This window comes from Vanessa tameamea, chromosome 10, assembly GCF_037043105.1.
Source record: "Vanessa tameamea isolate UH-Manoa-2023 chromosome 10, ilVanTame1 primary haplotype, whole genome shotgun sequence".
Taxonomy (NCBI): Eukaryota; Metazoa; Arthropoda; class Insecta; order Lepidoptera; family Nymphalidae; genus Vanessa; species Vanessa tameamea.
In genome coordinates this window covers 10,622,269-10,643,653 of record NC_087318.1, presented here as the reverse complement: position 1 = coordinate 10,643,653, position 21,385 = coordinate 10,622,269, and the positions used below count along the sequence as shown (strand labels likewise).

Below are 21,385 nucleotides of genomic sequence, written 5' to 3'. Positions count from 1 at the left end.
ATAAAATGCAATCATTGGCTAAATAATTACATATTTCTTTACACCATTTCAATTAGTACCAAACCAAATTGCCTGCTTTAAAGGTCAGACAAAAAACACAAAAAACTGCGACAAAACTTAGCAGTACAGTCCGCGACGCAGTATTAACTGAATCTAATTGGATGAGATTAAACATCAAGAAATATTTAGTGTCAAGCAGTAAAACAGCTGATATGAAACCATACCTATAATAAAACTATTAAGGAACAAAATACATATTTCTCAGTTCTTTGGGTTGAATGAAAAATTATAATATAATGCCTTATTATATATCGTATATAAAAAGAAATCAGACGACAGAAATAGACAAATCAATTATTCTTTGCAGGAAAAATACAGACGAAGTCATTACTTTACTGTAATATAAGTATGTTTACCTCCTTAAATTACATTACCGCAGACTGTTAATTGCGGGGTAGGTAGGTATGTATATAATATATATAGTATAGGTTACATGATTGATCTATTTTTCGTACACAACAATAGAAAGATCGATCTCATTTATTGATATAATAGATTTTTCAAATAATGGACGTAGAGTATTAAATGCTTTAAAGAAAGTAAATAGATGTCCATGAATCTCTAAAATAAAATAAATGATGAATGACTAAAGAAAGTCAATAAGCATCATTTTCTAATTAAATTAAACACCAATTTAATATATTATATGCGACAGTCGTAACTTATTTATTTATCAATACAACTAAATACAAACAAATTGTAAAATAAATCGTAAGACTTCGTACGCGGGAATTAAAAATTTGTATATAAGTTCCGCGTTTTAATCGAAATGCTATTTATCCTATATTAAGCCTTCTTCTGACTTTCCAAATCCTAAATGTCAAAATTTTTATAGACAGAACAAAGGTCAAATACGTCGAATGCTCATCAACAGTATAAAAACAAAAAAACGACTACAAAAACCACATCACCCACACACGTATGAAGATAGTATTTTATTGAAAATGTCCATAGCCTGACTATTCGTAGAGTATAAAAAATAAAACGAGCAATCCCATGATACAATCGAATTTGAATAAAACTGGTGTCTTATAGTTTAGAGGACGAAGATTCTTAACCAACACAGATAACACAAAAACTGCCTATTTTAATATTATGGGAAATAAAAAAGATTCATTACAGTGTCGTATCGATTTAACGCTATATCGACCGGTTCCGCGTCGACCCGAGCCTGCAACCCACTACCCACTAGCTGCGCGGCCTTCGTACGTCGTGCACGCACACGTGACTATACGTTATATTAATACGTTCAAAATTCTCGGTCCGATCGGACTCAAGTGAGGACGGCTATCTCGATTAAGTATTGTGAAATAGACTAGGCACGAAATACTATACAGTTCTCGAAGTTTAGTTTACTAAATTGAGTAGTGTGGAAGTTAAAGGTGTCGTTAATGTCACCGTGAAAATTGTTTTTAACTAACTCGAACCGTGGAGATAACTTGAACCAAAATGCCTCGGATTGAGAAATGCCCAATTAATGGACTTGTCTCTAATGCGGTATGTTGATCCTTATAAAATAGTTGCTTAAAGAATTATACTAATATAATTTGTACACATTTAGGTATCGTAAGGTTTTTCGTTATCACATACCTTAATTGCTTCTGATCGCTCCAAGGTTAGTTCCATCAAAGATAATGAAATATTTCCTGTGATGTTTACAAAAATATCGTGAATCACTTGCTAACGGTTTAAAACAAGATGTTACAAAACGTTAGCGAATGTATTTGTATCTGTATTTAAATCTATAGAAAATGAATATTTAGTAATTATCTTCTTAATTCGTTTATGCTGCAAAAGCGTAGTAATGTGGGTGAACCAAGGAAGGCCACGCTCCTTTGAAGGCCAACTATTGAAAATTCGTAGTTATTGACATGTAAAGACAAATTCCTTCTGCTAAGATTCATCAAACTCAAGGCCACAGATGCAGCGGCAAGTCGCATGCGCCGCTATTTCGGCTGTGCGACCTCATGCTTCGTAGACTTTGTCGTCGACGTTACAATTGTTAAGAGCGCGCATAGCTAAACAAAAGCTTTTATTTTAATGACGTATTATTATCTCATATTTGTTACTGAAAATTATCATTTAAGGATATATTTATGGTATTTCAGAAAAAAATAATAGTTTTGCATCGATTTAAGTTAAAATATTGGTAGTATCTTAGGAAAGCCGTTGGTTCCTTATAAGGCCAATCAAAAATTTGACGGTTGGCCTTGCTAGGGTACATGGGCCTTACAAGGAACTTCTACAAACCATATAACATATGAACAGTTACTTTTTAGTTATTAATACGCACCGTTACAGTTAAAACAATGTTTTATGTTTGTAATATTTTTATTTATAAGGTTTATTAACCTTTTTAAGACATTTTGAATAGACTTTTTTTCAAAATTATTTTGATAAAACAGTTAGAAGAGGATTTATCACAGCGAATCTACCGTTTTGCAAAACTGGGTGTACCGCTTACGCCTAAAATCAGGAAACAAGCCTTTTTATTTTGTGAGAGGTTTAAAATCAAGAATTCTTTCAATATGTTAACAAGAATGGCTGGACGCAAATGGCTCAATATGTTTTTGGCTCGAAACCCATCTATTTCAAAAAGAAAACCCGAGCTAATGAATCCAGCTAGAGCTCAAAAAATGAATAAGCCCATTGTAAAACACCATTTTGAAGAACCTCACTTCTTAAAAAAAAGAAATTGATAATAATTGTTAGTTTGGCCTTCTTAGGAACACTTGGGCCTTACAAAGAACGGACCCATAAGAAAGCCATTTTAAGTAAAAAAAAAAAGTTTTAAATTTTATTATAAAACGCGTTAGCACGTTATTTGATGTCAATATAATACTTATTGCTACTATTTTTAAATAATTTCCATGAATATATTCTTAGTTATAGGATGGTGATCAAGTAATGTTCGTTGAGTTTTTTATAAATGATAAAAACATATTGAGCATTGAATGTTTCGCTTAAATGAAAAAGCTTATTATGTAATTTTAGTAAAAGCAGATATATCAATTTTTACAATTCTATTTTTAAGTTAAACGACTGATGTATAATATTGGCCTTGTTTGGAGCCGTGTTCCTTGCAAGGCCGTTTGGGAGAGCTTAATAAAACTTAATTTTAATAAAAAGTGATTAAAACTAGGTTAAAAAAAGTGATTTATATGGTACACAATAAAACAAAGTATTACTTAATAATTTAGTTCCTTCATTTATCCAGTTAATAAACGAATAAAAAGTGCTTGCTCGTTAGAGTGGCCTTCCATGGTACACCCACCTTAGTAAATAACATATCCTAGTATCATCATACAATTAAACGCCAATAGCCTCTATGTAGAGACTAGAGACTTTGAAATAATCATATTTTGAATAGAGTTAGAATATTCACGCTGGGAACATTCAGAAGTTAAAAAATACACCTTATTTACTCTGTGATACTTTTTACATGTGTGTGAACTAAAACGATATGCTCGTTTCTGAATAATGAATTTCCCAAATGAATATCACGTTTGGTATAAAATATCCAAATATATTTAAACGAGTTATAAAATTAATTTCTAGGTTTTAGTATTCGCATCAATAAATCATAATATAAAGGATGGTGATAACGTCCTGAACGATTTCGGTCACGTTGGCTAATCACGGAGCCAATGCTTGTGGTACTCGAAACATTGATATACACTCGATATAGAGTCGAGTCTTTGCTCTGGTGCTTGCCAAGATCTCAATAGACAATCGTTAAGATTCAGCTTTGCTATTCATTGAGCTATCTATACTACAAACAAATGAAAAATAAATCATTTTTAACAACTATTATTTTTTTATAAACAAGCTTAAATTAAAATTTATTTATAAAATATTGTACCTAAGAATTCGATCGACCTCAAACTTATAGCGTTTAATTATAATCAAAGCCGATCCGATAAGATCTTCAATAAAGTAAATAGTAATATATAAAATATATAAAAAAAACTCTATATTTGAATGTTATATCGATTAGTGTTCAAAAATATTTTAATAAAATCGAGGGTCATTTTGATTATTATAGTCGTAAATACAATTTGTAAAACTTTAATGAGACCTCAATCGATCTTCGCAACATTTCAATTAAAAACTCGTTAAAATTATATGATTATATGCTAAGCTACACTATGCATTAACAGGACACATAATGAGACATTGCTTCTAAGAAACTTGGTTGTAGTAAATAATAACTGTAATGTATTACAATTGTCCTCTTGAAATTTTCCATAATTTTTGGTCTTTAGAAATAAACCAATATTAACAATTTTTAGTCGTTTTTAATTCATACCACTGGGTGTGTTTTACAGGTCGTCTCGTGTCTTGTATTTATTTATTAAAGTTATATTATGTAAAGTATTAATATTTTTGAAGCTAGTCAATTTTCGAGTTATGCAGTTTCTTACAAACTACTGGCTTCTGTATCATTTTCCATGTTTTCTTCTCTTTCAGTTATAATTATCACCAACCGTCTTGCTATCCTTTGACCCCTATATATACAAGAACATTTAATTTACGATTTTTACGTCAATTGTTTAAATATAAAGCGAGTGAAGTTGCGAGACGAAGCTATTTTTATAATTACATTATATACTAAACCCTTCTCCGCTGCATCTTCTAGTAAAAGTTTTATGTATCTTGGTTTAGCCATATTTTTTTTTCACTTGGCTTTACAAAAAAATGATAGTATTATTATTTATGACCCAGTGTAATTGTAGCCACAAGGGAATTAACCTCTGATTCCTATGGTGACCACTGCCTACCAGGAGGCCCATACGCCAGTCCGACTACCCATTAAAGTAAAAAAAAAACATATTTTCGCTCTTCCTCTTGCCTCATAGCTATTTTTACTGTAAACTGAAAAAGATGCTTTTGAATTTTAAGCCGGTAAATAAAAACAAATACACAATAAAAATAAAATGTTGCATGATTAAATTAAATGAATGGTTACTACTACTTTGGTATTTTGTAACGCAGATTCTACAAATTCTTTAAAAAAATAGCCAAGAAACTTAGTACAATTATAATTTTCCACCAAATCATTTGCATGTTAGATAATGAAATATTTTATTTTATTTTTAATTATTATACAATATATAATAATTATTTTATTTGTATTTAATTTTAATTTTTTTTATCGATATTACTTGGCATTATTTTAGCGTTTGCTAATAACTATATAGCTAGTTTGTAGTTTATTAATATTCAATCCAATTATATATATGGTCCAATTTTTAGTATATATGACTATAAATTGGACCATGTATATAATTGCCTTGCATATTATTTTAAAGACATTTAAATAACAAGTACTGTGGCTATCGAAGTGGTTTCCTCTTAAATAACATTTTTTGTGTTTCTCGTATTGGAATATTTCTACACATCACGTCTATTTAGTTTATTATTATATAAAACTAGTCATCGCCCGCGGCTTTGCTAGCGTTTTAGGCATCGTCGTTAAGTATTAGGCATAAAAAGTACATCCTCCCTTGGTGTTCTTATTTCATACGCAATTACATCGGTTCAGTGGTTTGGCCGTGAAAGAGGAACAAACAGACATACAGAGTTACTTTCGCATTTATTCGCATAATATTAGTATAGATTATATTACTTGTTAAAATAATATTAATTGTTATATAGTATATATATTCAAGGTAAGGAATAATTTATTAATGTACGAAATCTAAAATGGATGTATTTATCCGTTATAAGTACGAAACGATTGTTAAATTACGCCGTCGCAAATGATTTACGAATAAAATCTATGAAGTAATAAAATCCAAAAGGTATTTTAATCAAATTAGCTATCGTAATACTTCTCATAAAATAATACGTATGGTAAATAATACGCTAATGACCTTCGTGGCGCAGATCTGTCTAGATTAAAGCTGATTTTATGCGTGTATCTTATTAATAATTTTTGTTCTCACGTCCTATAAATAAGTATAAAAAACACATTCTTCGAAATAAAACAATTGTTAAAGACTATCGATTGACTCGGTTTCGTATCGGCAACACTAGGTACAGAAACGCACGTGTATACGGAGGTATACGCACGCCACGGAGGATATCGGGTGACGAGTAAATTAACACAAAACATTTGCAAATGATTTTCAATTACATTCTAAGGTACATAAGAGGTTACATTGTCTTCAATTTATAAATTGATGGGAAATTATCTTTACAGTAACATATGTGATAAGTTCAAATATATTGCATATATAAAGTATGTATGTAAATATAAAATAATATTTTTAAACACCTTAGAATCGATCTTGCATGTACGAAAGCCAGTTCAATGATTCATTACGAATTCTCTAGAATGATACATAACTTACTTTAAAACTCAAATCTTATAAATATACGTAACTTATATAAAAAATAAAATAAAATAATAACTAGCTGTCCATCCAGTTATGTTAAATAAGAAGATTTTTATAAATATGGGCAATAAAAAATTATACATGACCGAATTTCGTCCACGAGTGCCTAATAATTAATCAACTGCGTAGGGGATATTAACAGACGAGTAAAGCATGTGCGTAAACATGGGTTCACTCATTGTATACAGTCACACCAAATGACCGACAAGATCAGAAATAGACCAGGCGTAGGGCTAACGGCTTTTGCTTTTCAAGAAACGGAATTGTACTACAAGTTTTACAACTTTGGTGCAACTGGAAAGTTCTCGATAAAGTCAAATAAACATTATAGGGCCTACACAAGATATGAACCCGGGCCATATTTTATTATTTAATTATGAACAATTTAATTTTGTTACTATTGTATTTCAATTTCGTGGTTTTAAATAAACTTTAAGTATGGACTAAAACTCAATAATATGCGTTAATTATAATTTACTCGCGTCGAAAAAAGTAATTACCAAATTGGCACAAAATTAAGAAATTCAAAATCAAGTTTTCTGTTTTGACACTCTTTAAAATCTCTATACCGTTAAGTCTCGACCAACGGTGATCAATTGTAAAAAATGTAAATAATTGAATATATATCCTTACCAAATTTTCCTCATTAACAGATTAATCATTTCGGTTAATATGAAAAACTAATCACTACTACTCAGGATAATCGGACCAATTATAGTATCGGAAAAATTCTAGGACGATTGTAAAAGACCAGATAATTGGAATTTTTCAAATTCGTCTGCGCTATTTAATGATCCTAATCATTACAAAAATCTGAGTTTAGTAAATCACAAATGAGCATCACTTTATGAGCGTTCATTGGCTAATATTCACGTTATGGTCTCGACGGATGCGCCGATTGGCTAATAAAGCTAAACTGAATTAAGATGTTATAAATCGACTCTTAGATTATCCATATTATATTCCAATTGTACGACCCTTTATAATCATGATCCGATTTGTTCGAATTTCGTACGATATATTATATGTCTCCAGTCTCGTGTCACTTACAACAAAATAATAATTCATATTTAGGTTATCTTATTTGTTTATTTAAGTACTTAAATATTATATGAATTTATAAATATTAATTTCATGCTTGCAACATTACATTAAATGATAGTAATATTATCAAAACATAATTAAAAGAAAGTAGGTAATTTCGGATTAACGATATAACACGATAGAAAACGATATCAATTTTAAGTATGGAACAGATTAGTGAAAAATCTTTCGAGATAATTTATGATGTTTATTGAATGAATACCAGTGACATTTTAAGGAATTCATGAATAGAGTAAAAAACATGTTATACAAGGCATTTTATTGTCGACATTATTAGGTTGTGTAAAAATCGCTCTCAAACCAATACGACCGCCTTCCACTTTTTGTATAGTTTTTTTTGTGTAATTCTGTATTTAATGTATGTATAGTATTTTTGTATTTTAATGTATTCGTTAATTTTTTGTATTGTTTTTGGAGTAATCCTTTTAAGGATAATCGGTTTATACTGTACTTAAAATAACGGCTAACCTATTCGCTACAGATTATCTGCGTGCTGTTATTGGATTTGAATGTTGCTCACCATCTATGAAAATATCAGTTCCACTAAACTATGTACAATAAACGCAAATAACAACACGCTTAATATAATTTAGTTGAAATTTATATTCAAATTTACAGTTTGAGCTTGTGTAGAAATATCTTGCTTGGTCGAATGTAATTGTGGTTCTTTTATTAATTTAATGATTTCAAAAACAGTTTCACTATTTACACACACACACAAATCGTGTCTATGTAACCTGAAGTAAATGTGTTTTCCTCTTTAAATAACTGTTATAGTCGTAGTTGATATGTAGATTAACTTTTAATCAGCAAGTAGGATGTTTAGTAAAAATTTGTATACATAACAGGAATTTTAAATGAACATGGTTATTTTTATTACTAACAGTATTTAAAACGGGATATTTACCATGTTTATACGTACATTGTTATTACGTACAATGTACATACGAGACTCGTGAACAAGACATCCGTAGATAATGAATATCGAGCTCCACCAAATAAAAATAAAAAACATGGTAAATATCCCGTTTTAGATACTGTTAGTAATAATAACAGGAAGTTTTAAATGTCAATATTAACTTTGAACTACTTAAATATTACCCATTTTTTATATGTAGTACGTACAGTGTATCTACATATATTTCATTCGAAAGCATCCCTTGTACAAGTAAAACCTCTGCAATAGATGAGTATTTTTTTGTATTGATTTTATTGATTGATATTGACTGTTTATTTTATTTTTTGTTTTTAGGAACCAATTGTTTCGTATGTTCTTCCTCTGTAAAATTTTACAATTATCTGTATTACTGTGACAGGTGCCTCCTCTCTTCTGCGCGTCAGGCAGCAGCTCGCCGGATTGCTCGTCGAGCGAGGAGAGCGCGGGCGCGCCCTACGCCAGTGAGCACAGCGAGCCACGCGCCTGCGCAGACGATGGTTACGAGGTAATGGTAATAAAGTATACTATATTATATTTATGTATGTTGTTGTGTTGTGTACGCCTTGATATACCGGGACCATTTATATTGTACTTGTCGCTAAAATGTAATCTGTTCGTTTAGTACTTTCGATAATATGATGTAAAACATCTATTGGCTTGCCTCCTGCCATATACCCATATGCCGTGACGGCTCTCCGCCGCTGCCCTCTACTCGCTTTTTTTTTTGTGTGGCGCGTATACTATACTTAATTTTATATATTATATAATGATAGAAACAAAAATTTCGTCATTACACAAATATTTCTATAACCATCGAATACGATGTTTCACTTCTAGCGGACATTATGTAACGGTCACATTTTTCTATGTGTACGTGTTCTATGTAACTCGTCCCACATATTCTATGTAAGTTGCGCTGTGTTCACCATTCAGTAGTATAAAGCCAATTTACGAGCTCTTTAAAAAACTTCAGCCTCTTGTTTACCTCACAAATAATAACATACTTAGTTGTAACAATAAAAAGAAGTTCACTCACCTCACCCGCGCGCGCCCTTAAGGACTAAGGAGTTACGTTCGTACTCGTGCTATAAGATGTACCAGTGTGATGTCTCACGAGTACTAAGACTAAAGTCAGCAAAAAAATTCAAAGTTGATTTTATTTATTAAAATAATTTGATTATAACTTTGATTTATTTGACGAGGAATAGCACGCTTTCGTGAATGAATAAATCTATACACATTTATTATTTTGATGATGTCATTTCTATAATTTTATTTTGACGTCTAACCGAGAGGATGTCTCATATGTATGTATATTAAAACACATAAACTACTTGTTTTGGAATTACTAATTTCGAAAATCGAATCGACATTTTGTGTCAAATCGAATATTACTCAAAATGTTTAGATTCGAAATGTTTCGTTTCAACTTTCTTTTTTATTCAGGCGGACGTGGAGGTCAGTAAGCTCGAAGTTTCAATCAACATGAAGACACAGAAATTATCGGAATCGCTGTCTTTACTCAGTAATGTTTCAAGTAAGTAAAAGTTTTTTCCCAAATAAATAAAATCTCTGATTTTTAAGAGTCCTCCGAAATATGAATAGTCAACAATGAAAGGACCACGTGACCAAACGCACAGACCGTTCGCCCGGAACGTTCTTAGTAGAAAATGTGTGGCGTAAGACGTAGTATGTAACGAGTTATAGGAAACGCCCCCTGCGCGCCTCACCACCGCTACGCCTGCGACGTTAGCGATGTCGTTTTTTAAGCAAGGTCTATTTATGATCAAAATATACTGAGCGGGGCAGGTGCGCGTATTATATAGTTAGTTACTTATTTGCAAAAAAAACGTCTAAATATTTGCCTGCGTGTACACTTTTTCTATATAATATGAACGAGCAGGCAAAGTCGATTTGTAATGGATTTTATTATAATTTTTTCTTGGTATATACAGATTTACAAAAATGGATATACCTTTAATGGTGGGATTTATTTTTTTAATTTCGAATTCATACACAATCGACAGATAATCTATTCAATAAAATAAGAGAGAGTGTCGTGTAATATATACAGAACCAATGACAAATCTACTAATAAAAAACAACATACTCACAAAAAATATAAGGCTGATGAAGCTTATTAATTTTATGAAGAGTAAAAAAAGCGATCGACGAGGTCCCGTAAGATTTACGTCACGAGTCTTAGTAGGTTTAGTGTGACCGTAATTTTAGGAAGTAATAAAATAAGGTACCTGAGACGTCGTAAATAGTTTTTTTTTTTTTTTAAGATGGGTCGTATAAAGATCGCTTCAATAATTCGCCCGATATACGACCTTATTGTACCAAATTATGATTCGCTTCAATTTTTATTTAAAATACTCTAATAGCTCGAACGAAATTTGCACATCTTCGTTAAATGCGCACAAATGGAAACAAATTCCGTTAATACAAACCGACAATTTATTACATAGAGAAACTATCGTAGACTACTTTTCGCTTCGAAATAATGCACATGTACGAAGTTATATGTAAGTATGTAGTATACGACGTAATTGTTTAAGTTTCTGTTGACATATAAAGTAATTACTTGTATTTTTCAGATATTCAAACACAAGATATAATAACGGTGGATTGTCCGGAGAACAACAGGGGCGGCGAAATGGTTCATCCAGAACTTTGTGTCATTGTCATCGACATTCTATCGCAGCTTATCGACAAGTATTTCATTTTACCTTCCTTAAATGAACACTTTATCTTTAAGACGTCTTCATTTTCTTACGTGTCGACGTTTTATTAATAATATTGTTTGTGACCGTTGCGTCATTTCGATTCAATTTCATTCAAACGGGAATTTGAAACGGAAAGCTTATAAGTTTAATAATGACATTTTTATTGTCTTGTTCTGTTATTTTACTTGGTATAATCTGGTATATATATTGGAATGTAAAGTTTGTATTTTGATGGTAATTTTCTTAAAAACACACACCGCTTTGAAAACACTAGTGTGCGTATATAGCACACACTTACACACTTTTTTTAGACCTTGTAAATCCTCTTTGATAAGAAGTACCTCTTTACGCTGTATTCGCACTTTTCGTAATTGTAATATTGCATTAGCAATTTCACAAATATTCATAAGTTCATTGACGACCGGTTATCAAGTCACCGCGTGTTTATAAATTATGTATAAATAACAAATCTTGTTTATATAATTATTTATAACAGAGATTTAGGGTAATTAATGTCTCAGATTAAATATTTATCGTTATATTATCTTATCAATGAAATCTTTTTCAAATACATAATATGGAACCAAGATTAATGGTGAGACCGTACCTTGAATAAAAAACGTATACAATATGCGTGACTTTAAAAAGCATATTTAATTATCACCTTTTAATACACTTCAATATATTTTTTAAACATTTATTGTATTGAAAGTTATAATTATTCGTGTGGCCTTGGTGTATGTTGCCGCGAGGAGACCCAATCCCAAAATGAAAATGAGTCAAAAATAAGTTGTCAAAGTATGAGAACATTTTTATTAAATTTATGTAGTTACCAGCCGCGGGTTGCAATTCGAATAAACATAATATTCTCGCTTCAGTAACTGTACTTCAATGTGCAGGTTTTCTCACGATAGTGGAAAACCCATTACCGCAAAGCGCAAGATGAATTTTAAATACAAATTAAACTTGAGAATACTCAATATTTGTGTTCCGGATTTAGTCAGAGACTGAACGTGAGCACATGAAAAACGTCCTCGTATAAAACACTTGCCACGAACTAAATCCAGCAACTTTATCACGAAAGTGTAAATATTGTCAATTTGCGGACTCCGTCTAAGTAACGAGGATTTATTACCCAATACGGTGTCTGATCCCAGGACTATTATATTTTACTTGCGGATTCGCGCCCTTTTTGACAGCTAATATATCAAGTACGCAATCAAATTTATTATGTAATATTTCGTAGTATCTTTTAATACTAGTCATTATCAAAGTGTGAATAAATGTCTTTGCACTACTGATCACTTAGGTCTCCGTGGCGTGGAATTCACTCGTGCGAATATTGATTCATAGCAATATTAGCATACTATTAAGATATTATTTTATGCAGGTTATTAATAGTTTTCTTCAACATATGTGAAATATAAGGAAAAAAAAACGAAAAATAAACATGATGACTTGTCCATGGTTCAGACTAATGCAGTCGGGCTCGCGCACGCGCGCGCAATGCGAGGAGGTGTCGCGCGTGTGCAGCGGCCTCGCGCGCGCCTGGCGCCTCGCCCCCCCGCGCGCGCCGCGCCCCCTGCGCCGCCTGCTCGCCCCGCACGCGCCGCCCGCGCGGCTCCTGGCACGAGCCGACTCCGCCTACACGGGTACGCACGCCTTCACACATACCGCCGGCCATGTCCGCCAGCAAAAATTCTGTAACTTGTATATGTGTGCCTATTTCTAAGCGAGTACAATATAATAGCAATCGATTAGTTTAGTCTGACGTCAGATTTGCAGCGCAGCGTACTGGAGCTCGTGCAGGCGGTCGCGTCGCACAGTATCGAGGCGGGCGAGCTCGCGGCCCTCCTGAGGTTGCTGGCGGCGGAGCGGCCGCCGCTGTCGCTGCTGCTGTCCACGCTGCGCTCTTTGCTGTCGCGCGCACGCATACACACGCCCGACCACATACTGTCCTTCCCCATCGACCTGGAGCCGGGTTCGTATAGTTTTATAAAAAGCGATGATTGCACTTAATGTTTACCTTTTAGTAAAAAAAAAAATCAGCTTGGATATTATTTTTCGATTCTTTAATTGTTTAGAAGATCGTATGCCAGAAGAACCACTGAGTTCGTCGTTTGGCCATCAAGCAGAACTCGCTGCGCGTCGTTTGCGGCAGGCTCATCTTCGCGCTGGTATAATACATACATTTCAATACTTAATTTGCAACATTATTGCAGAAAAGTTAACTTGTATATAAAAATGTTGTAAAACTTCAAATGAAAAAGTTATGAATTAAAGAAAGTGTAATAATTTAAACAATAAAATTGTAAAAATTAAAAATGTTTTCGCCGACTCATTAATAATTTCTTAATTATGATGAATAACATCATCAAGGTGGAGTTTGTAAATTTCCATTACATGATATCGTATCGCGTATTCGCCGATGTAACGTGTCCCCCCCCCCCCAGGCGTCTGGTCGCCGTGGTCGGCGGGCGCGGCGCGCTGCGCGCTGGGCGCCGCGGGCTGGGCGCCGTGGCTGCAGGGCTTCGCGCTGGCGCTGTGGCTGCGCCTGCACGCGCGCCGCGACGACGAGCCGCCCGACCCCGACGACGCGCTCGGCGACCCGAGGAAGGAGCCCCAGAAGTCGACGGAATTCATCCACGCTTTCTCCATCGGGCACGACTCCCTCATGTTCGAGTTGTGGATCAACACCGCTAGCGGTATTTTGTATTTTTTGCTGTATTTAGTCACCTCACGCACACTAAGATATTTTGTGAACACGAACATCACTCAACTAATGCACATCGAATTTAGCGTGGACCTTCGTGAGTGAATAGATCTTCGATAACGCTAGCATGAGTCACACATAATTGATCAGCGTCGTTAAGACTGTGGACTACCTTATATAATATATTCTACCTCGTTGGTCTAGTGACGAGATACATGGGCGCACATCTCGTGGTCCTGAATTTAAACTCCAAGTCAGGCCGATAAAAGTTATTGTAATTTTCTGCCGAAAAATGTTCAGTAGCAACTCAGAGTCAAAACAGAGTCTAGGAGTGTACAATGTCGTGTTTCGGAAATCGCGTAAAGCTGTCGATCCTGTACCTGATTATCTTTCTCTAATTTTCCTTAAATGTGTGAGTAGTTAGAGTTTCTTTTTTCAGGCGAGCTGTCGGTGCGACTGACCCGACCCGACTCGCTCGGCAACAAGCTGGTGAGTGCGGCGCGAGCGCGCACGTCGCTGGCCGCCGGCTCGCGCTGGCACTGTCTCGCGCTCAACGTGGCCGAGAGAGTACACAAGCGACGAATTCAAATTCAGGTCAACCCCCCATAGATTTCAGTTACAGTTCATTAATATTCGGCACATTTGCAATGTTTCACAACCAATCAACCCGCACTCGTGTAACGATGTCATTTAGTATTTGTAGATTTCGAAAGTTTGTGATAAAAAGGCCAACTAATCGTCCGCAGGTGACAATCTACGTGGATGGAAGGGAGTGTGAAACGCTGTCGCTGCCGCTACAAGGTAATGTCCCGCGTCGGGTCGGCATTGCGGGCGTTGCGTGCGGCCGCAGACCGACAGCGATAGTAAGCGTGCGTATGTGCAGGTATCCTGGTGCGCAAGGCGACGCCGAGCTTGGCCGTGCTGGGGCAGGCGGGCGGGCGCGCGGGCGCGCTGCACGTGGGCGGCGCGCGCGTGTTCCGCACGCCCGCGCTGTCGGCCGCCGGCGCGCTGCACCTGGCCGCGCACGGGCCCGACCTGCCCTGCCAGGTACCTCACACTGGGCCCCACACTGGGCCCCACCTGCCTATATCCATCAATCCATTTTTATTTACAGGCAGACTTATTTTTTACACATTTGTATTTGTAAAAATAATATTAGTAAATATTTTCATCGATTTCTAAAATTTAAAATAGGTTATATATCTTAGAAATCGGTGACATTGAAATAGACATCAACTTATGAAGAAATTATCTCAGCTGAGACGACGATTAAGTGCGAAGCATTAATTTAAATAATTAAATTTCAGATTCCTTGCGAATCCGCACACTTCCCGTCGATTATTACGCCTGATCTCTTGGAGTTGAATATCGACTGGGATTCGGTAAGATAATAACGACTCCTCGACGGATGTATGTAGACGTGTGATATACGTGACGATGTGATTTATTTCAACATGTTGTCTTAAAATGTAGTCGTTTGTCTAATCTAATCTAGGTGTATGAAATTTCGAGTCAAACCCTACGCGAGCTGCACGAGAACCTGCTCCTGACGTTTTATCCTCACGCACCGGACACTATGAATCTTTACCATCAAGCTCCATCAGTGCCGACAGGTTAGATTTTATCAATATTTGCGACGTTATATTAAAATAAAAACCAAAATAAATATCCTACATATACTGTGATTTTATAATGGCGTGGAAGAGAAATTTAGAAATTCCATCAGTAGTATCATATATCTTTTAATATGTGCTACCTCGTCTCTCGCTAAAAATGCCAGTCTATTTTTAGTGAAAATTCGTGAATGTCGTTTCCGATCGATCGAATACTCAAAGTATATCTCGAAGACAATAGTGGAAATATAAGACTTCGATCGAGTGCCATTATCGTGTCAGTGTTCGGCGGGCGCGTGTCGGGCGGCGGCGGCGGCGGCGGAGGCGGCGGCGGGGAGGCTCCCGAGCCGCTGCGCGTGCGCTGGGCCAGCGCCCCGCGCGTCAGCGCGCACCGCGGCGTGGCGCCCGCCCTGCTGGCGCTCGGCGGACCCGACCTTCTGCTCTACCTCTTCGCAAGGGTGACTGCCCGTTGTTACAACTTATACTTCCAATTACATTCGCAATGAGATAAGTAAAGCAAAGCTTCCGATGCGGCTCAGGCGGTGGAGCTGGACGGCAGCGCGGAGGAGCAGGCCGGCGCGCTGGCGGTGCTGCTGCGTGCGTGCGGGGCGGACGCGCGGCTGTGCGCGCAGCTGCACGCTGGCGGCGCGCTGGACCTGCTGCTGCCCGTGCTGGCGGCGCCCGCCTGCCGCGTCACGCACCACATGCTCAAGGTCTGCGCTATGGCGCTATGGGACATCCCGCCCTCGTTTACATTTTCATATCTCATGTCGTCTGCCATTAGAGTATATTCCTAACCGCTTATACATACTTGCACACCAGGTTATTCTAGACGAAGCGTGCAGCACTCCTATCCTCTTGCCGAGTGGAAGTGCGGGCAGCGCGGTGACTCTTCTCGTAAGCAATGACAGTATACTAGTGGAGCCGCGTTTGATTCTGCTGCTCATGCGGGCTTGGAGACATTTCGACTCCGATGAGGTATAGTAACTAAAAATTTTATTCATAAACCTCATATTTAGTAAAAATAGAACACTGTCAATGTTCCGAAATACAAAGCGATAACTTAATGCGAAAGTCAATAGTTGATATCCGCTACCAATAGCTTAATTTCCAAAGTCGGTGGCGCCTTGCATCGGCAATCGGGACGGTTATGTCTAAGGGTGACAATGACTATGGTTGGTGGTGACTACTTACGATCAAATAGCTCATTATTTGGCATGTGACGATGCACAGCATCCGTGAGTGCGTTGTCTACTTCCCTTTCCGGTTTCTTATTTTTGTATGGGTATATGACGTCACGTCCGTCCCACTCCATTTGTTAGGTCCCAGGTGGCAGAGCCAATCCCAATAAGGGCTCCTGGTGAGAGACTTCTATGAAAGCAAAATGGCAAGCTGCCACCCTGGGACCTAACAAATGGAGTGGGACGGACGTGACGTCATATCCCCATACAAACTCACTCTCTCGCATTCTCACGGATGCTGTGCATCGTCTCTGCTCAATAATACAAGTTTTATTGTTATGTAAAACTTGTACTATTATCCGACCTGCCATACTACTGGAACGAAAAAAAAATCATTTTTACTGAATATATTAAAACGTACCTCTGCACTGCACTGGTAAATATTTCCATGCAAGCAGGCCTAGGAAAATTACATATTGATTGGATTAAATTTATTCATTCTTTATATAAATGACATAAGTATCACGGGATCAAAGATTGACGAAATAAATTACATAGACTCGAATGCCATATAAGCCCCCCGTATAATGTAATACAACAATCTAATCCCAATACTGGACTCAGGAAGTGGTGTGGGAGGAGAGCCCGGACGCGGACGCGGCGGGCGGGCGGCAGCGCGGCTCGGCGTGGCTGCTGGCGCTGGCGGCGCTGGGCGCGCTACTGCGGCCGGCGCACCCGCACGCCGCCTTCAACCACTACCAGGCCTGCAGGGTCGACCTGCTGCGCCACCTGCTGCACGCCTGCAAGGTACCGATTGGTACACCAATAAAAGTGACAATAAAATATTTTAAATGTTTTGTTTACGTTTACGCGGCAAATCGAATTCGTTGTCCGATGATGTTCACGGAGCGCGGTCCCTTGTGCGCAGGAGCGGTTCCTGAACTCGTCGCGCCCGGCGCTGGGCGGCGCGGCGAGCGCGCGGCTGGTGTCGCTGCTGCGCGCGCTGCTGGGCAGTCCGCCGCCGCTGCCGCACCTGGCGCTGCTTGCGGACTTCCTGCTGCTCATGCACCAGGTGCGATACCGAGGCTACATTGTTGTTTATTGTTATCTCCTGTGGCCGAATCCTCGAATAGAAAATCGGCAAGATCTGCAGAGCGTTGGACTTGATTTGCCAGATTTGTCTTATGATAATGCTATGCTAAATTTTTCAGCAACTTCAGAGGACTACATGAGCTAAATGCAAGTTTTATAATGCAAAAAAGTATATGATCCAATGCAGTAAACCAAATGAAAAAAATATATGATAATCTTCAGGATACATGCTAGTTATTTGTTATTTTGACAACATGATGTAATTAATTTGGTACGATAGAAAAAAATCACAAAAAATCTTTTAACAAATAATAACTATACTTATATACATGTAAAGAAAAAATGTATTATTCTTTAATTTGAATTCCGCGCATCAACCGTCATCGAACGCGCAGTGACATGACAACTAAATTATAAAAAATATAATTATGAAAAATATTATCAATCTCGTAATTGTATAAAGTAAAGTATAAAGTATCTTGTGATTTAGGAACAGACATTGTTAATAAATAAACATTAAATGTCGTTTCTCTTTTTACAGGTATGTAAATATTATTTTTGTAAAAATTCGTAGGTAAATACAAAATTTTATTTTATTCTTTCTTATTGTAAAATTAAACATATAAATCTCTTTTTACAGAGAAACTCAATTGTGTTTCATTAACTGTGTCGTCCTAATAAAAAGAATACAAGAAAAAATCTTATAAAACGACATTTATTGTAAAAAAATGGAGTCGTTGAAGTTTACATTTGAAATTAAACCATCAATAGACGGAAAGTCAAACTATATCGCCATAACCGCAATTGCCACAAAAGATGGAAAAGTTTTCGTTATGCCTGAAGAATATCAAGTAGTATCACTTCACAAACATATCCAAACCTCGAAAACCTTCTTTACCGTGAAAAATACATTAAAGAAAAGATATCAAACTAGAAGTGTTTGGATAAAAACAACACAGGATATACTACAAACATATTTTGATGAGGATGGAAACATGATGTTTCAGGATCAATTTTTAGAGGAAACTACCCAAGAACAAATGACTATTGGTAGTAAAAGGTGTTCAGAAGATCCCATAGTGAAAATTTTGGAAACATTTGTTAAAAGTCAACAAGACAAAGAAAAACAAAGTATTAAAAATTTAGCTGACAAGTTTGTAATTGGAAAATTTGATGGTAAAAGTTCGAATGCACACCAGTGGATGGAAGTATTTGAAAAAGAATGTACAAGGTTTAGTATCGTAAAAGAAGAAGAAATAATTGAAATCTTCAGATTATTTCTTGAAAAATCATGCACTGATTGGTATTCTTCCATGATGATGAAACTTAGCTTACATTCCGAGTGGTCAAAATGGAAATCATGTTTTTTGGAAACATATGCTAATAGAGGTTGGACTGCTAGTAAGTATGCTTTATCTTACAAGTACCAATCAGGATCTTTACTAGAATATGCAGTAAAGAAAGAAAAACTTTTACTAGAGGTAAGAAAAACAATAGATGAAGGGACTCTTATTGATATCATTGCTGCCGGCTTACCAGATTTTATAACAGACAAAATCAACAAAGACCAAATCGTAGAAACAAAAAATTTGTTTAGTGAACTTGGAAAATTAGAACATTTAGTTTCAAGAAGAAAATTTATCAAGAAGAAAGAAGATACTAAGCCAGAGAAAAAAAAATGTAGCATTTGTGAAAAATTAAATAAAGGCGTACGCTATCATTCAGAAGATTCTTGCTGGTTTAAAACAAATTCAAATACTGAAAAAGATAAAAAGCAAGTAAAGCTCGTTAATAATTCAGAATTGGAATGTGAATTGCAGTGTGAAGATCCAAAAAACTAATAGTACCGCCATTGATCAAAGTGAAATTAGTACTGAATAAAAATGTTGAAGTGTCTGGAATCTATGACTCTGGGTCTAACGTTTCGTTAATAAATTCTAAATTGTTAAAAATAAAAAATAAGGAAACCAGTCATTGCAACAATACTAATTTAAAAACGATTAATGGCGTTAAAAAGGCAAATGGAGTAATAACACTTGATATAGCCATCTTTGATGTGGAAAAAAAAATGAATGTTTTCGTAATAGACAAGGAAAATTTCGATTATGATTTTTTAGTGGGTCTTGATTGTATAAAAGAATTTTACCTAGTTCAAAACGAAAACTTAAAAATTACGCAGAAATTACCTATAAAAAGAAGTGAAATAGTTTCCAAGGAAACAGACAAAATAGATATAGTCTCTAAAGAGATTAAATATGATAATTTAATAAACTTCAATGAAGACATACTTGAAGAAAAGTTCAAAATTTGCATAAATCATTTAGACTTTCAAAAACAGGCCATGATTGATAAATTAATTTCGAAATATAAGTCTGTGTTTGCAAAGGACAAATATGACATAGGACAGGTAACAGGTTATGAAGCACACATTGATCTACTTATAGAAAAATATTGCTCCAAAAGACCATATCGTTGCACAATAGAAGATAAGAAGGAGATTGAAGATCAAATTGCAAAATTATTGGAAAGAAATATAATAGAAGAATCATATAGCCCATTCGCAGCACCAGTCACATTAGCTTATAAAAGAGATGAAAACAAAAGATCAAGATTGTGCATCGACTTTCGAGACTTAAATAAAATTGTTGTGCCTCAATCACAACCATTCCCTCTTATTGACGACCTAATACTAAAGACGAGAGATTGCAAGTTTTTCTCAACGCTGGACCTAAACTCAGCGTTTTGGTCAATTCCTTTACGTATCACAGATAGACACAAAACTGCGTTTGTGACGCAGGAGGGACACTATCAATGGACCTGTTTGCCATTTGGTTTGAAAACCTCCCCAGCTATATTTCAGAGAATAATGTGTAATATAATACGGAAACACAAGCTTGGAGATTTCGCAGTATGTTTCATAGATGATATTTTAATTTTCTCAGAAACTTTCTCGGATCATATCAGATATTTGGAAAAACTCTTTGAAGCAATAAAATGCGAAGGCTTAAAACTAAAATTCTCTAAATGCACATTTGCAGCTGATACAGTTAAATACTTGGGTCACATAATACAAAATAATTCAGTCAGACCACTGAAAGATAACTTAATATCAATAAAAAACTTCCCGACTCCTAAAACTCAAAAGAATGTGAGGCAATTTTTGGGAAAAATAAATTTTTATCATAAATATGTGCCAAATATAGCCATTAAGTTGGAACCATTGCATAACCTTTTGAGAAAAGGACAAACCTTTGACTGGACTGATGCATGTCAGGAGTCATTTAATGAAATGAAACAAATATTATGTTCTCAACCGATATTAACAATCTTTGACCCAAACCTACCTATTCATATATACACAGATGCTAGTATATTAGGAGTAGGAGCAGTACTAAAACAACCACAAAATAACAATGAAGAAAAACCAGTAGCGTACTTTTCGAAAAAATTGACTGAAGTACAGAAAAGGAAGAAAGCCATCTATCTGGAATGTCTAGCAATTAAGGAATGTGTAAAGTATTGGCAACATCTATTGATAGGTCGGAAATTCACTGT

The 21,385-nt window shown here is 35.9% G+C and overlaps 1 protein-coding gene across 5 annotated transcripts in view; it reads left to right on the top strand.

The window, feature by feature from the left end:
- The window catches only part of Mv (mauve), a 58,947-nt gene that overhangs the window by 23,785 nt on the left and 13,777 nt on the right, over positions 1-21,385 (top strand). For 3 of the 5 annotated variants that reach the window (XM_026645531.2, XM_064216165.1, XM_064216166.1), the window contains exons 10-26: positions 8,882-9,013; positions 9,949-10,039; positions 11,103-11,220; positions 12,705-12,883; positions 13,009-13,212; positions 13,316-13,408; positions 13,685-13,936; positions 14,384-14,538; positions 14,691-14,745; positions 14,828-14,991; positions 15,252-15,326; positions 15,440-15,557; positions 15,840-16,015; positions 16,097-16,270; positions 16,380-16,535; positions 17,363-17,545; positions 17,667-17,810. In XM_026645531.2, the coding sequence (XP_026501316.2) occupies positions 8,882-9,013; positions 9,949-10,039; positions 11,103-11,220; positions 12,705-12,883; positions 13,009-13,212; positions 13,316-13,408; positions 13,685-13,936; positions 14,384-14,538; positions 14,691-14,745; positions 14,828-14,991; positions 15,252-15,326; positions 15,440-15,557; positions 15,840-16,015; positions 16,097-16,270; positions 16,380-16,535; positions 17,363-17,545; positions 17,667-17,810 (2,469 nt within the window). The remainder of the gene's footprint in view (positions 1-8,881; positions 9,014-9,948; positions 10,040-11,102; positions 11,221-12,704; positions 12,884-13,008; positions 13,213-13,315; positions 13,409-13,684; positions 13,937-14,383; positions 14,539-14,690; positions 14,746-14,827; positions 14,992-15,251; positions 15,327-15,439; positions 15,558-15,839; positions 16,016-16,096; positions 16,271-16,379; positions 16,536-17,362; positions 17,546-17,666; positions 17,811-21,385) is intronic. The other 2 variants (XM_026645547.2, XM_064216167.1) reach the window with 1 other exon arrangement.